Genomic DNA, 15,001 nt, shown 5'->3' with positions numbered 1-15,001 from the left:
AACTTAGACAATGTTAGCAGAAGGAGTCCTATGCCAGACTAAGCAGGGCACAATTCACACAAGGTCATCTGACTACATTGTAATAACCTATCTCTTAAAAAAAATCCTTTAATTGGCATACAGTAAATGTAAGAGCACTTACAATGTAGCATTTTATTTCTGCTTTTCAATTTGGATACATTTTCTGCAACATTTATAATTTAAGGGCAAAACATTCTCAATAATATTTTTAAACAAAAAAACATTTAGCTAATGTGGAGGTTGAAAAAAATCATAAGAAATATCAGAATATTTCCTTTAGTTGGAGTACATAGAATCTGATGCTAATAATTCTGTATAATTCAATAGCAGACAAAAAATGGTCACTATTTTCCAGAACAGAGAAAGAAGATGGTTGTATTGAAATTCATGGAAATTTTCACTAAGTTAACATGAATAAAATAACAACTATTTAATTCAAATTTTTCGATGTGAATATACAATAAATTACACTGAAGCATGTTTCAACTAATCTGATTCCTAAATGTCATAATATGTTCTACCAAAGTGGAATGTTAAATAAAACAAGAAAACTCAGCAGACTATGCAAACTGTGGATGCATAAATCAGCTCAAATCTAGCTCATATATCCTAGACATGATTGACTCTAAACATCAAAAATTAATTAGAATATTGCCTCACATCATACATTGAAATGAATTTCTGATGAGTTAAAGTTAAACGTAAAATAGGAAATAACTTTTTAAAAACTTGGGGAAACTATTAGTGGCTACTGAATTAGTTGTTGAATGAAGGTTCAAAAGCAGAAAGACCACAAGAAAATGCCAGCATATCTAGCCATGTAAAAATTCAAGAATTTAACCATACACACACATGCATACACTCATATATGGACTCATACATGTACGTTTGCACAGACAGAAATCATAACATCAAATGCAAAACAAACTGAGAAAAATATTTGAAACAAGTGTTACACCAAGGAATCTACATACCCAAATGACACACACACACGTCATAAGGAGAAATGGGCAATGAGTGTGAACAGTTACACAAGAAGATAATGTACATCACTAAAAGTGACATTTAATCTTCTCACAAATAAGAAGCAGTTCAAAAATACAGTGGAAGGAAATATTCCCATTTAAATACTATGCAGCTTTTTAAAAAGAATGAGGAAAGTATCTATTCACTGACATGAAAAGATTTCAGGATATATTGTTAAATTGTAAAAGTCAAAATATATGACATACTAGATTTTGTGTAATAAATAGGGAGAGATGATATGTATTATCTGCTAAAGAAATAATAAAGCTCTGGAAGGATGTATATAAAACTCACAGGAGTGGTTTACTATGAGTATATGGGGTGAGATGGAGTGGAACCAAGAAGGTGGGAGCAGGAAGGTTTTCACGATGTATCTTTTACGTGTTGAGTAATGACATTGTATTATCTATTCTAAATAAATAATTACAAATAAAAAATAAAAAGCAGTCTAATAGGTAATTAAAATACGTAGGTTAAAATGATGAGATCTGCTTTCTTACCTATCAAATTGGCAAGCATTTTCTGAAATAATATCCTCATTGCTAAGTTAGGCTTAAAACTGCCAGAGGAAAAATTGACACAACATTTCTGGAAAGTAAAGTGGTAACAGAATTCAGGTCTTAAGTATTTTATTCCCCTCAATCCAGAAATTCCTCTTTTCAGATTCTATCCCAAGGAAATAATTATAACATAATTTTTAAAAAGAAATGAATGGTCAAAATCTGAATGTAAAGAATGGGAAAGAACTTGGTGTGTTAAAACAGTAAGAATTACTGCATACCTTTCTTTTCAGGTTTTTCTTTTTCTTTTACTTTTTCTTTGTCTTTTTCTTTTACTTTTTCTTTGTCTTTTTCTTTTACTTTTTCTCTGTCTTTTTCTTTTTCTCTGTGTGTAACTGGAACGAAAAAGATAATACTTTTCATCTAAATACAAGGAATAAATAACCAGACAACTGCATGGCAGTTTTTGATGTTGAAAACTTACCTGCTACTTTTAGAAATCTTCCATTAACTGCCACGAGATTTTACATAGTTAGAGGTTTAGACTTCAGGATATTTATAGATTTATTTTTTATTTCATCCCCAAGTATAATCTCGTACCAAAGCCAGGTCTGATTGCAAAGATAAGAATATCCCTCAGCTTTTCCAAACTTTAATGAATTATAAAATTTAAAAAAAGGTCATATACCAAAGGAGCCCAAGCTCTTTCAATAATACCTTTGTAATTCCTCTTACCCATCTTCTTTTATCCAATATTACACTCCCTATCATTTATTTATATAAGAATATAGAGAAAACACTTTCTATGAGCTAAAGACTCTTCTAGGCAGGACAGATTCCATCCCTATCATCACGATGTCAAGTTAATGGGTGACGGGCCAGGCGCGGTGGCTCACGTCTGTAACCCTGGCACTCTGGGTGGCCAAGGCGGGCGGATTGTATGAGCTCAGGGGTTCGAGACCAGCCTGAGCAAGAGCGAGACCCCATCTCTACTAGAAAAAATTATCTGGAAAACTAAAAATATATAGAAAAAAAAACAAGTTAATGGGTGATGGGTGCTAAACAGATAATTACAAAGATAGGTACTTGTCGTTATAATTGCTATGAAGCAAATACGGGGGACGACACGTTGATATACAAAATGGGACCTAATGTCGTCTGCACGTTTGGCGAAGGCCCCTTGCTAGAAGTGACATTTAAGAATGAAAAATTAGAAGCAATTAGCCTAAGAAGAGAGAGGGAAGGACAAAAAGGAAAGAAACTACTTTAGAAAGTTGGAGCAGAATGTCCATCTTGGGAATATTATTACACTTATTATAATTACACTCTGACTAATCTTTTGAACCTTTAGATTTAGATTTTTCTCTCTCACAGTAACCTTTCAAACATGACAATCTGATCCTATCATTCACCTCTTTTAAATATTAGCATCCTCCTCACTGCTTAGGATAGTATCTGCCACATAGTAGGTACTATATCAAATATAAAAGTATTTAATTGCTCTAGTGATCTGACATTTGCTTGCCAATCCAAGCTCATCTACCAGGAATTTCTCCTTGAACCTTACATTCCAGTACATTCCCATTTTAACAAAATGCTTATAGCTCCACAGGCACACCATGTCCCCTCACAATGCCTTTGCATCTCTGTCTGTTTGTGCCTTCTACCTAGAATTCCCACACCCACATTTCTTATTTTCCTTTCCCTGTTCCATGCATTCTTTCATTGTGGTTCTAATGCCTCCTCTTCTGTTGTGGTTTTTTTTTTTTTTTTTCGATCTCTACTCGTTCCATACACCACCAATTGCACTTTATACATAATTCTATTTTAGCAATTAAATAATAACACTACAGTTGTTCACATATCTGACTACCCAGTAGACGAAATCTTTAGAAGCTACACCATATAATTTTGTTTTTGCATCGCTGGCTCATCATGTGGTGTCTGTCACATAGTAGACTCTTCAAAATACCTTTGTATGAGTGAAATTCTAAAATGCTATCAGAAGAGCTAGTTTCATCTTCTAGTTAAATTTTTGTTTATGAATGATATGGTATAGATATAATAGGCACTACTTGCTTCCAATCATTTGAAAGTATTTTACAATTTATTAAAAGTTCTTAAATAATTAAAACGTAGAAACAGGAGTAAAAAAATTCCTTAGAACACATAGATATTATTTTTTCTTTCCACATTTAATGGTTCTTTTAGGTGTTTCTGAGCTACTAAGTTCAATATAAATATCTCACAAAATACAGCAAGGAAATCAGCATTCACACTGACTGCAAATGGTTTATTTGGTTCCTTTAGATCACTAGTAATTAAGCTAAAAACCAGAAGAAAATCTTGGCAAAAACAAAGCCTCTTTTAAAGTTTCTCTAGGGGGAACCAAGTTTGTGTGAGATAAGCTGTGCTTTCAGAGCTCTGATTGGAAAGACCCCGGGGAACACCTAATCTTTGTCTCTGCCTCTGGAAAGAATGGGATTCACCCACCTCGGACAGCTGGTTGTCCATTCCACTAAAGGATTTTCAGATTGACATGTGCACAGGCATAAATGGGAGAATTAATGCAAAATCAAAAGAGCAAAGGGGCTGAATTCAGACTCAAATTAGCATATTAATGCCTCATTTCTGTTACCCTGGGGAAGAATCTGGTTCCTCCCAGTCGAAGTTTTGATTTACAGACACGGTATTGAATGCTGGAATTTCATCAGATCTCTCAGAAATGGCACCATAACATTGTTTAGTGAAGCAGCTGGATCCATGTGCTCTAGAGAGCTGTTCAAAATGGCAGACAGCCACCAAGCCTTCTTGGATGGAAACTTCAAACTTTGGCAAGACTGTGCTAAAATACCAAGTTTTGAAATGTCTTTCAACACAACAATGCAACAATCAGTAACTGCTTTGGCAATCATTCTAAAACAAAAACGATTTGCCATAACCATTGCTTTTGCTTGTGCATCTCTTTGCCTAGAACCCATAACCAGGAGTTTTCATATAGAAGAAGAAGAGAAGAGTACCTCCTGTCACCAGCCCTGTTTGGCAAAGTTATATCTCAGCCAGGACTGTTTTAGCTTAGGATAAAATAAGCTTTTTGCACCTGCTAGAGCTTAATATGTTTGTGTCCTTATTTACAAGAAACAAAAGTCCCTTTGGTATGCTGATAATTAAAAACAAATGGAATCTACCAGTTGGAATGGCCCTGATGTTTGGCATTGGAGTTGGCATGGCCTTTCTGTTCCTGCACTTGCCCAGACTCTGACCTTTCCCTGACCAGAACATTCAGCTCCACTCAACTCAAGCGCATCTCTTACCCTCCCATATGGCCCTTCTCCAGCACTCCCCAAGCTGTGCTATCTGCTTTTGCACTTGACCCTGGAAGCCGCCAGGCAGACTGTGTCTTTTTCTAAAGTATATCAGAGATCACAGTGTGCCTGACCCTGCTGTTCTTTATGGGGCAAAACACTTCCTGGTGTCAAACAATAGAGACCATGTTGTCAGAGTTCTTTTCTTGATCTCTCTTCTCTTAGTTCAAAAATCAAAAGTTTTGGTGCCAAATTTTTAAAATATTGATTTGTATAGGCTACTACATTCTTCAGTTGATGGTTAGCAAATAAATTGAATTAACCAAAACTCTAGAGCTCAGATTTGACATCAGACTACTGCATAGGATTAAACTTGAGTACCTAAACCAAAAGAAATCAGATAGATAAGCAAGTAAGCACTATATCTTTTCATTATAAAAAGACTACAGGGAGTACGATTATATGTAATAGATTTTTCTGATTTTTCTTTTAATTACTTTCTCTGCTTTTCACATTTCTAATGCTTTTTAAATCATAGGTATTAGTACTAAAGTACTGTATAAATTTTAAATAGGTCAACATTTCAAACAGCTTCATAGAATTCATATACATCCATGTTTTCATTCATCATTTTTCTTTATATAAGAACATCATACACATTCATTCATCTTAAACTCTTAAAAAACAAATTTTGATTCAGTCGCTACTAAAGAAAAACTCCTGATGTACTCTTGGTTAATGTGTACGTCTCCATGTGTATCTTTCATTCTTTTTGTAACAAATTTGTAGAATTTCAATTCTGTGCTGAGGCAAAATGGTCTACATGTTTTTTAAGAGACAATATAAACTCTCATAGAAAAGCATTCTTGAATAAAAAAACTCCATGGCCTTGTCTGTCCAAGGTCTTGTGCAGACTGTAAACTTGTTCTTATGAGCCAAAGTGGGCTGATTGGATTCTCCAAGCACTTTATCTACGATCTACCTTTCAATAGTGTGTATGCTTCTTCTTTATAATAAAATTACTTTTAAATATCTAGTCAAGTGAAGATTTGGAAAATTACCCAAAGTTACAAATCTCATCTGATACATATGCATCAACTCATAAAAGAGATTTTCTCATTCTAAAATATTAGTTTTATTCTTAAATTTAATTTAATTGTACGGACAATTTCCCCTTCACCTGGGGCTACGTAGACACAGTAAGAATTGCAATCACTTCCTAATAAGTGAACAATCGCTATGGAGGCAGTGATGCGTAGCTTTGTGTACAGCCTTCTGTTCTCATTTTCTAGGTTTAGATTTCACAGCTGCCAGAAAGGAAAAGAAAATATATTTTATACTTTAAGGAGTCAATTAAGTGCAGCTGAGAGAAGACAAAAATAAAAGTTTATACAATACAGGATGACTACATTAATTTTTATAAAAGGTTCTAGGATATTTAGGTATATTTTCATGTCCTATTCTCTTTGAATTTTCAGCCTCACCATCAGCTAAATCTTCTGTCAGCTGATGATTTCAATCCTGCATTTGTTTCCCAGAAACTTAAATCCTAAATCACTCGGTGTTACTGTTCTAAATCACCCTATAAGAAAACATTCCTCTGACCTGGTGCATATGATACTATTATGGATTGAGTTGTGTCCCCCTGAAAAGATACATTGAAGTCTTAACCCCCAGTACCTCAGAATGAGACTTTATTTGGAAATTGGGTTTTTACAGAGACAATCAAGTTAAAATCAAGTCATCAGGCTGGTCCCTAATCCAATATGCCTGGCGTCCTTAGAAAAAAGGGAAATTAGGACACAGAGATAGACACATGCAGAGGGAACACTGTGTGAAAAGACAGAGGCACAGGGAGAACACCCTTTGAAGAGGAAGGCAGAAACTGGACAGATTCATCTACAAGACCAAGTTTGCTGTCAAACCACCAGAAGCTAGGAGAGAGCCATGGAACAGATTCTCCCTCGTAGCCCTCAGAAGGAACTAATCCTGTGGAAACCTTGACTTTGGACTTCTAGCCTCTATAACTGTGAAACAAACTGTGGTTATTTTAAGCCACCCAGTTTTGGTACTTAGTTATGGCAGCCCTAGAAAATTAATACTAATACTAATATTGATGCTAATTCTAATAATTAGATTTCTGTTGTGCCCCTTTTACCAAATTTCCACCTGATTCTTTAAGAACTGATCTCTGACTTAGCGTTTATGTCTTCCATTTTAAGTTCCAAAGTCCACATCTGAGCACCAAGCCATTCGTTCCTCTAATGCCCTACCAGAAAACTGCAATCAGACTTAGCAACAGAGGCAGACAGACCTCAAACTGCATCTCTCCTTCAGGATATCTCTGTGGAGTTCTTAACCACAAGGTGGTATAACTGCATATTTACATTTTCGGGTCTATGAATGGACTAGGTCTTATTGATTGTTGAAATTTTAGTGCCTAGTATGGTGTTTGGCATAAAGTAAGTGCTGTGAATAAATTAATGTCTATTATCACCTAATGGTTGTGGTCACTTTCACCATTTACACTATCTGCCTGCCAGAATACACCTTATTTCCGTCAGCTAACCCACTCTGAAGCAGACCACATGCCATCTGTCAGTATACATTTCTGCCATGTGAACTTCTTCCTCATTTCTGAGGTCAGTTCTTCACCTGAACACCTGACAATTCCGGTGAGTGCAGCAGACACCTACTCTTCTGACTGCCTAGCAGGCCCTCCTTTTGTCTAGGAGCCTTCTTGAAAAAAAAGTTCTTTTTCTAGTTATATGTTTACCACCAGGTTCTTGTCTTTTCTGGATTGTTTTGTTCTATGACTAAATTGGCATGCTTAATAGTTAAATAGAAGCCTAAATATTAGGTTATTAAGTATGGAATGTCTGACTTCCTTAAGTACTAAGTTTGACAGTTGATATCTCTGACATGTCACTCTGATAATTTTTTTTTTATTGTGAAGGTACATTCTCATTCTTTCAAATGCACATTTTGGCTTGTGATTGTCTTTCAAATTTTTTTTTTTTTAGAGCAATTTTTGTGAAACCATGGGTAAGTCAAAAATTTGTGTTATTTTTGAATATGAGTTCTATCGTGGAACCAATGCAGTGCACACAGCTCAAAATATCAATGAAGTGTTTAGGAAGGACGTGGCTAATGGATGCACAGTATGTCAGTGATTTGAGAAGTTCCATTCTGGTAATTTTAATCATGAAAATGAGCCACAAGGATGACCTGAGACCAAGGTGGATAATGATGAGCTGAAAGCTGTATTGGAAGTGAATCCATCTCAATCTACACATCAATTAGCCACAAAGTTCGACATTACTATTCCAACAATATTGGACCATGTGAAACAAATGGGAAAGGTAAAGAAGCTGAATAGATGGGTACCACATGAATTAAATGAGCATCAGAAGAGAAACCCTCTGGAAGCTTGCCTTTCTTTGCTGTCATGACATAAAGGTGAACCATTTCTACACCATAGTATGTGTGATGAAAAATGGATTATTTTTGACAATCACAAGCATTCATCACAATGATTAGATAAAGATGAAGTGCCAAACACAATCCAAAACTGAATATTCACAAAACAAAGCTAATGGTGTGTGTTTGGTGGTCCAGCGCTGGTATGATCCACTACAGCTTCATGAAACCCGGTCAGTCGATTACATTAGATGCCTACTGCAAGCAATTGTACAAAATGGTGAGGATGCTTGCAATTAAGCAGCTGAGACTGATTAATAGAGACAGGCCAATGCTCTTGCAAGACTACATGTCACAAAAAACAACACTGCTCAAACTACAGAAACTGGACTTGGAAACTCTATCATCCAGCATATTCACTAGACCTTGCACCAACTGACTACCACTTCTTCCAGGCTTTGGACCACTTCTTGCAAGGAAAAATACTCAATTCTCAACAAGCTGTGGAAAATGCCTTTCACGATTTCATTGCCACTTACTCTCCAGGCTTCTTTGTTACTGGCATAAGCAAGCTACCATTAAGATGGCAAAACTGTGTCAACAGTTTAGGCACATACTTTGATTAATTGTACTGTTTCTCGTTTGAGATATAATAAACTAAACTTTTAATTCAAAATCAGACATTTCATATATAATGACCTAATATGTGAAATTAACAAAATATGCAATTGCAAAAAAAATAAAGCAATATACAAAAACCAAACTACCTGGAGGAAAAAACTAGAGGAAATTATAACTACATTACTATTTTTCCCTGGATAATTGGATTATCATGAATTTTCTTTCCTTTTTTTTTTCATTTTCCAATTAGTCCACATTGATCCATACTACTTTAATCAGTATTATTATAATTTTTGTTGTTTCAGTGTGGATGTTTTCAGATTACATGTTACAGATAGTTATTATTAAATTGTTCATTGCTACTGACAAAATAAATTTGACATTACAATGGCCCAAATACAGCTGAATAATTATATATATATATATATATATATATATATATATACACACGCACACATATATTTAAAAGTAAACACAGAAATGTCAAATGCAAAATTTGCCCATAGGAACCAAGTAGAGATTAACCAAATAGAAGAAATGAATACTTCATTCACTAATTAATTCTTTATTTCAATATTTATTGAGTGTGTTGGGTACATTGTTAGATGTTAGAATGATTTTTAATTTACTGTAAGCACACAAATTCAAAGCTGGCCAGAACCAGAGAGACTATTGAGCCTAAATCTCTTTGTTTGTGGATAAGAAAGCACAAAATCATAAGAGTCAGTGGCAAAGCCGACCTAGACAAACATGAAGACAAACACAGCTCCTGCCCTCGTAAGTTAGATCGATATCTTCACAATTAAAATTTGTGGCCAAAATGCTTTGAAAGGTGAAGGCTGGCATGTAACAGTAGCATGGAGAAAGTGCCTAAGTGCCCCTAGTGAGGAATAGCAAAGAAGGCCTCTTAAAGGAACTGACGTTGCTTTCGTATTTTTTCAGAATATAACAAGGGTACAAACATTTTGGTCACATGAATTGTTTTTGTACAGTTTGAGTCATAGTTATAAATGTGTCCATCATCCAGATAGTATGCATTTAGTATGAATTTATCCATTCTGTCCTCCCACCAGCTTGATTTCCATCGAGTTTTACTATTATATGTGCATGTGGGTGTTGATCAATTAGTTCCAATTCAATGGTGAGTACATGTGGTGTTTGTTTTTTCATTCTTGCAATACTTCGCTTAGAAGGATAGTCTCCAGTTCCATCCAGGTTGTTGCAAAAGATATTAGTTCAGCATTTTTTTTATGGATGAGTAGTACTCCATGGTACACATATACCACATTTTATTAATCCACTCATGTATTAATGGGCACTTGAGTAGATTCTACATATTGGTGATTGTGAATTATGTTGCAATAAACATTTGAGTACAGATGTACTTATTATAGAATGTCTTTTTTCCTTTGGGTAAATACCTAGTAGTGGGAATGCTAGATCAAATGGTAGTTCTACTTTTAGGTTTTTGAGATGTCTTCATACTACTTTCCACAGAGGTTGTACAAGTTTTCAGTCCCACCAACAATGTATAAGCCTACCTTTTTAATTTAATCAGGTCCCATTTATTTATTATGCTTTCGATGTTGCTGTGATTGCCTTTTGGGTCTCCTTCATAAATTCTTTGCCTTGGCTGATGTATATGAGAGTTTTTCCAACATTTTCTTCTAGAATTATTATGGTTTTGTGCCTTAGGTTTAAGTCTGTTATCCATTGTGAGTTGATTTTTGTGAGAGGTAAGAGATGTGGATCCTGTTTCAGTCTTCTACATGTGGCTAACCAATTTTCCCAGCACCAGTTGAATAGAGATCCTTTTCCCCAGTGTATGTTTTTTGTCTGCTTTGTCAAAGATCAGATGGCAATATGAAGATGGTTTTATATCTGGGATCTCTGTTCTGATCCATTGCTCTATGTGTCTGTTCTTGTGCCAGTACCATGATGTTTTGGTTACTATAGCTTTGTAGTATGGCATGAAGTCTGGTAAAGTGATGCCTCCCAATTTGTTCTTTTTGTTTGGTTGCTTTGGCTATTCAGCGTCTTTTCTAGTTCCATACAAAGAGTAGAATTATTTTTTCTGCATCTGTGAAAAATGATGATATTTTAATGAGGATTTCATTGAATGTGTAAATCATTTTGGGTATTATAGATATTTTAACGATGTTGATTCTGCTGATCCATTAGCACGATAGGTTTTTCCATTTGTTTACATCCTCTGCAATTTTCTTCTTCAGTGTTTCATAGTTCTCCCTGTAGAGGTCTTTCACCTCTTTGGTTAAATATATTCCTAGGTATTTTATTTTATTTATTGCTATTGTGAAAGGTATTGAGTCTTTTATTTGCTTCTCAGCTTGACTGCTGTTGGTGTATAGGAATGCTACTGATTTGTGTACATTGATTTTGTAAACTGAGACTTTGCTGAACTGATGTTTCATCTTAGAATTAAAGAAATGAGCAGGATCCTGCCAAGTAACTACACGGCAGGGGCCTGATGGCCAGAGAGAACAGAGCTTACAGAAGCACTGAGTCAGGATACAGTAGCAGTACCTACTTAGGGACTACCCAAAAGTTCATCCTGTCTATGGCATAGGGGGCACTATTGGGGTTTAGAGTGCTGGGGAGGAGGTGGTATGGATGGGAAGGCTTAGTGAGGAGGTGGCAGAGCAGGGAAGATATGTGGTTAAGTGCACAGAGCTGGAAATTTGTAAGGGTATCATTGATCATGAGGAGGGTCTTATATGCCAGGCTACATAATCTTGGGATAACATATCTATTTTCCTCCATCTTATCATCAGGTGGATATCAAGTGGTATCAAAGACAGAGAAAGAAGCAACACAGATAAGTAATGTGTAAGGGACTGTCACTTATCTAATCAGAACTAATTAAAAAGTATTAGATAATTAAAAGCAATTAAACAGACTAATTGGCTGATACTGTTTAAAATTAAATAAGAATTCTTTTAAGAATTTCATATATACATTTTATAATCATTTAATCCTTATGAGAACTCTATTATCCCCATTTTACAGATAAGTGAATAGAGGCAAAGAAAGATGAATTACCTTGTTCAAGGTCACATAGCCAAAAGTTAATAAACTTGCATGCTAACCCACATTGGCTAATTAAAAACCTTTCTAAAAGTAGGAAAAATGATGGTGACATCCTTCTTTGTCAAAATCACACACTGTCCTCTTAGTTTATTTATTGAATTGATAAGTCTGAGTATTTACCATGGGTCAGGGAAATATTCTTTAATAATCAAGACTGGGACCGTTATTGATGACAACTATCACCAGTCTCTGTCCTTCTTTATGATGAGTCTGTATATATCTTTTTATTTAAGACATTTGTGGACAGAGCTGTTTATAACTACAAAGAATCCCCAGACGAAAGACTGCCAGAGGAGATTGGTCAACATTTTCTTTTATCTTTTAACATGTGGCTTTACATCCCACCATGAGTATCCATTCACCTGAAATACTCATGGGTGGAGGTCTTGAGACAGCCTTATACATTAATATATTCACCTCCATCTGGACATTTATTAGCTCTTACAGGTTAAACAGGAATATATTCTAAAATTATAGGCTTTAAATACAAGTATATTCTTCAAGATCATTTTGAACTATAAAAGCTTTCATTTGAAACTATCACCCTGATATGGAATCAGCATTCTTCAAGCTAAATTGTACTAGAGCACTCTGCTTGGTACCCACAACTACTCTATTGTAGTGAATTCATTCCACCTGCTCACCAGGGGCCATTTATACAAATAACAATTTGGTGAATGACATTTGGTAACCCAGGAAAAGTTAAAGTATGGTTGAAAGTTTCTTCTAAGCAAATAAAATGTCCCACTATATTACCAAATGAATCCAATATAGGGTCACAAGTACATATGCTATTCTGCTTCTGTTTATAAAATAAATTTCTACCTTGTTCATGTGGAGAAAAAACACAAGGTTAATTTAGTTCAAAGGTAAACTTTTAATAACATGCCAGAGCTCATACTTAAAACCATAATAAGTACTCATTGTTAAGTTATGAGTTAAAGGGCTCACTCTTTAGGTCCACGAAACTGCTGCATCCTTCCCTAATGGAAAACATCAAGCAAAATAAACAATTGGACAAAGTAGAAATAAATGTTAGCTAGATATGACGAATTAAAATCATTTAATGTGGATGACTATAATGAGTACCTAATTTTCTATGAAAATAAGTCAGAATTGAAACTAATTCTTTGACACTGTAAAAATGAATTAGCATATTTATATCAAATAGTTTGGGAAATATACATTCTCTAGGATTATATATTCTTTGGGTTTTTTGTATGGCAGTAGATGAGCAAATTATCTAGGTGTAGACTCACAGGCTTCCCAGTGACTTCTATGTTTCTAAAATCCTTTAGTATATTATATAGTCCCTTGAAGGAGAAAAACAAACAGAGACAATATGACGTGATCTAGCATCCACCATCACCAAAGTTTTTATTTCCTCTCAGCTTCAGTATAATGAACCTTTATCCTCATATATCTGCTAGCTTGTTTATAATCATCACAGACTACTATTACCTTGGAGATATTCTATATTTTCTTCTAAGAGTTTAAAATGCTTTGATAACAATTTAAAATCCGAACTATCTATCATATGTAATCAAAACTGACATGGAACATGGTGTACAGAAAACAATATCTACATGTAAGAACAGTTATAAAACTGTTATCTACATAACAGAGTAGTTATAATAAAATGTTTATTTTTACCAAACTATTTGGTAATAAAGAACAGGCATTATTCTACTTCAGTTATAGATAGGAAACTAAGCAATAAAATGAAATATTTTGTTCATATTCACACAGAAAAATTGTGAAACAAAATAACCTATCTCTGATGCCCAGTTCAATATTGAACAGCTGGAACTCCACTTTCTCTTTCTTGTGAAATATTCACTTTCCCAAAATATATTTGGTCTGCTCAAGAAATATATTCAGGTTACTAATCTCCAGCCCAGCCTTTGAGAAATTTATTTTAAACTTTAGCCAAATTCACTGTTTTAATTATGAAAGACTCACTAGTTTAATAAACCCACTCTACAGCCCACTGCTCAAAGTCTTTGACATCAGGATTCTAATAGAGCCAGGTCCAAAATGCAAATGGTGCCATCTGCATCACTACATCCACTCCAGCAGCAGTTGTTAAATTAACAGTACAGTCTTCAAGATAAAACAGCAGAGATCCCAATCATGTGGAACCGGTTGGGTTTCTGTTTGACCTCTAGCAGATAGAAACACATAGCCAGTTCAGCTATGGTTAGCTTAATCAGTCTGTACTCAAGAGCTGTGTCCAATTTCCCTGACCAAAGGAATTAAGAATCAAAAAAGTAAAGAGAACAGTAAGAAGACATTAGCTCCCTAAGTACAAATATAAATAGGTTTCAACAGAATGAGCTTCAATGTTCTGATTGTATAGGATTGACTGACCAATCTGGAATGAATTCAACCATTAGGATTAAAGACATAATATCTGCAGAATGATTTGAGCTCTTCACAAAAAGGAAGAACATGAAATATATTTAAAACAACAACAACATGACACTGTAATATAGATTCACATGCTAGTACAATTTAAGGTTAATTAGCATTATTATTTGAAACTTTACTATCTGCAACTGTATTATTTACTACCAATAATTTTGTACTGGCCAGTTTTTGAACACCATTCAATTTTTACCCCAGAAAAATTCTTTTATTTTCTGTCTATATCACACAAACATGGCGATTATGAGATGTTAATTTTTGCTCTGGCTCATCCAAAATCATGTGTAACTGATCACTGGGAAAACCTAGGCATGCTTAGAAATATATTCCTTTGAATGTCTTTGCTTCCTATAAATTTCTTCAAAGCTTTATGACTACCTGGGTCACCTCCAGAAAAGTGATGCTTGTAAGATGAGCAAGACAATACTGGCCTTTATTAATATGCTTTTGTTGCAAGACTGCAGTTACCAGATTCAGTTCAGTTGAAAGGGATATTAATCACGTTGTCTCTGTCCCCTGTCCCTCGAGGCCGTGCAAGAAAGCTGTAGGGACATGGCATTCTGCAGTGAGGTC

The 15,001-nt window shown here is 35.0% G+C and overlaps 1 protein-coding gene across 1 annotated transcript in view; it reads right to left on the bottom strand.

Annotated features, from left to right (window-relative positions):
* The window catches only part of TRDN (triadin), a 442,356-nt gene that overhangs the window by 321,409 nt on the left and 105,946 nt on the right, over positions 1 to 15,001 (bottom strand). The window contains exon 8 of the mRNA XM_012643801.1: positions 1,829 to 1,942. Within this exon, the coding sequence (XP_012499255.1) occupies positions 1,829 to 1,942 (114 nt within the window). The remainder of the gene's footprint in view (positions 1 to 1,828; positions 1,943 to 15,001) is intronic.

The sequence above is a fragment of the Propithecus coquereli genome, unplaced genomic scaffold, assembly GCF_000956105.1.
Source record: "Propithecus coquereli isolate 6110/MARCELLA unplaced genomic scaffold, Pcoq_1.0 Scaffold200, whole genome shotgun sequence".
Taxonomy (NCBI): domain Eukaryota; kingdom Metazoa; phylum Chordata; class Mammalia; order Primates; family Indriidae; genus Propithecus; species Propithecus coquereli.
The sequence above is the reverse complement of the archived record's forward strand: the minus strand, read 5'-3'. Positions and strand labels throughout refer to the sequence as shown.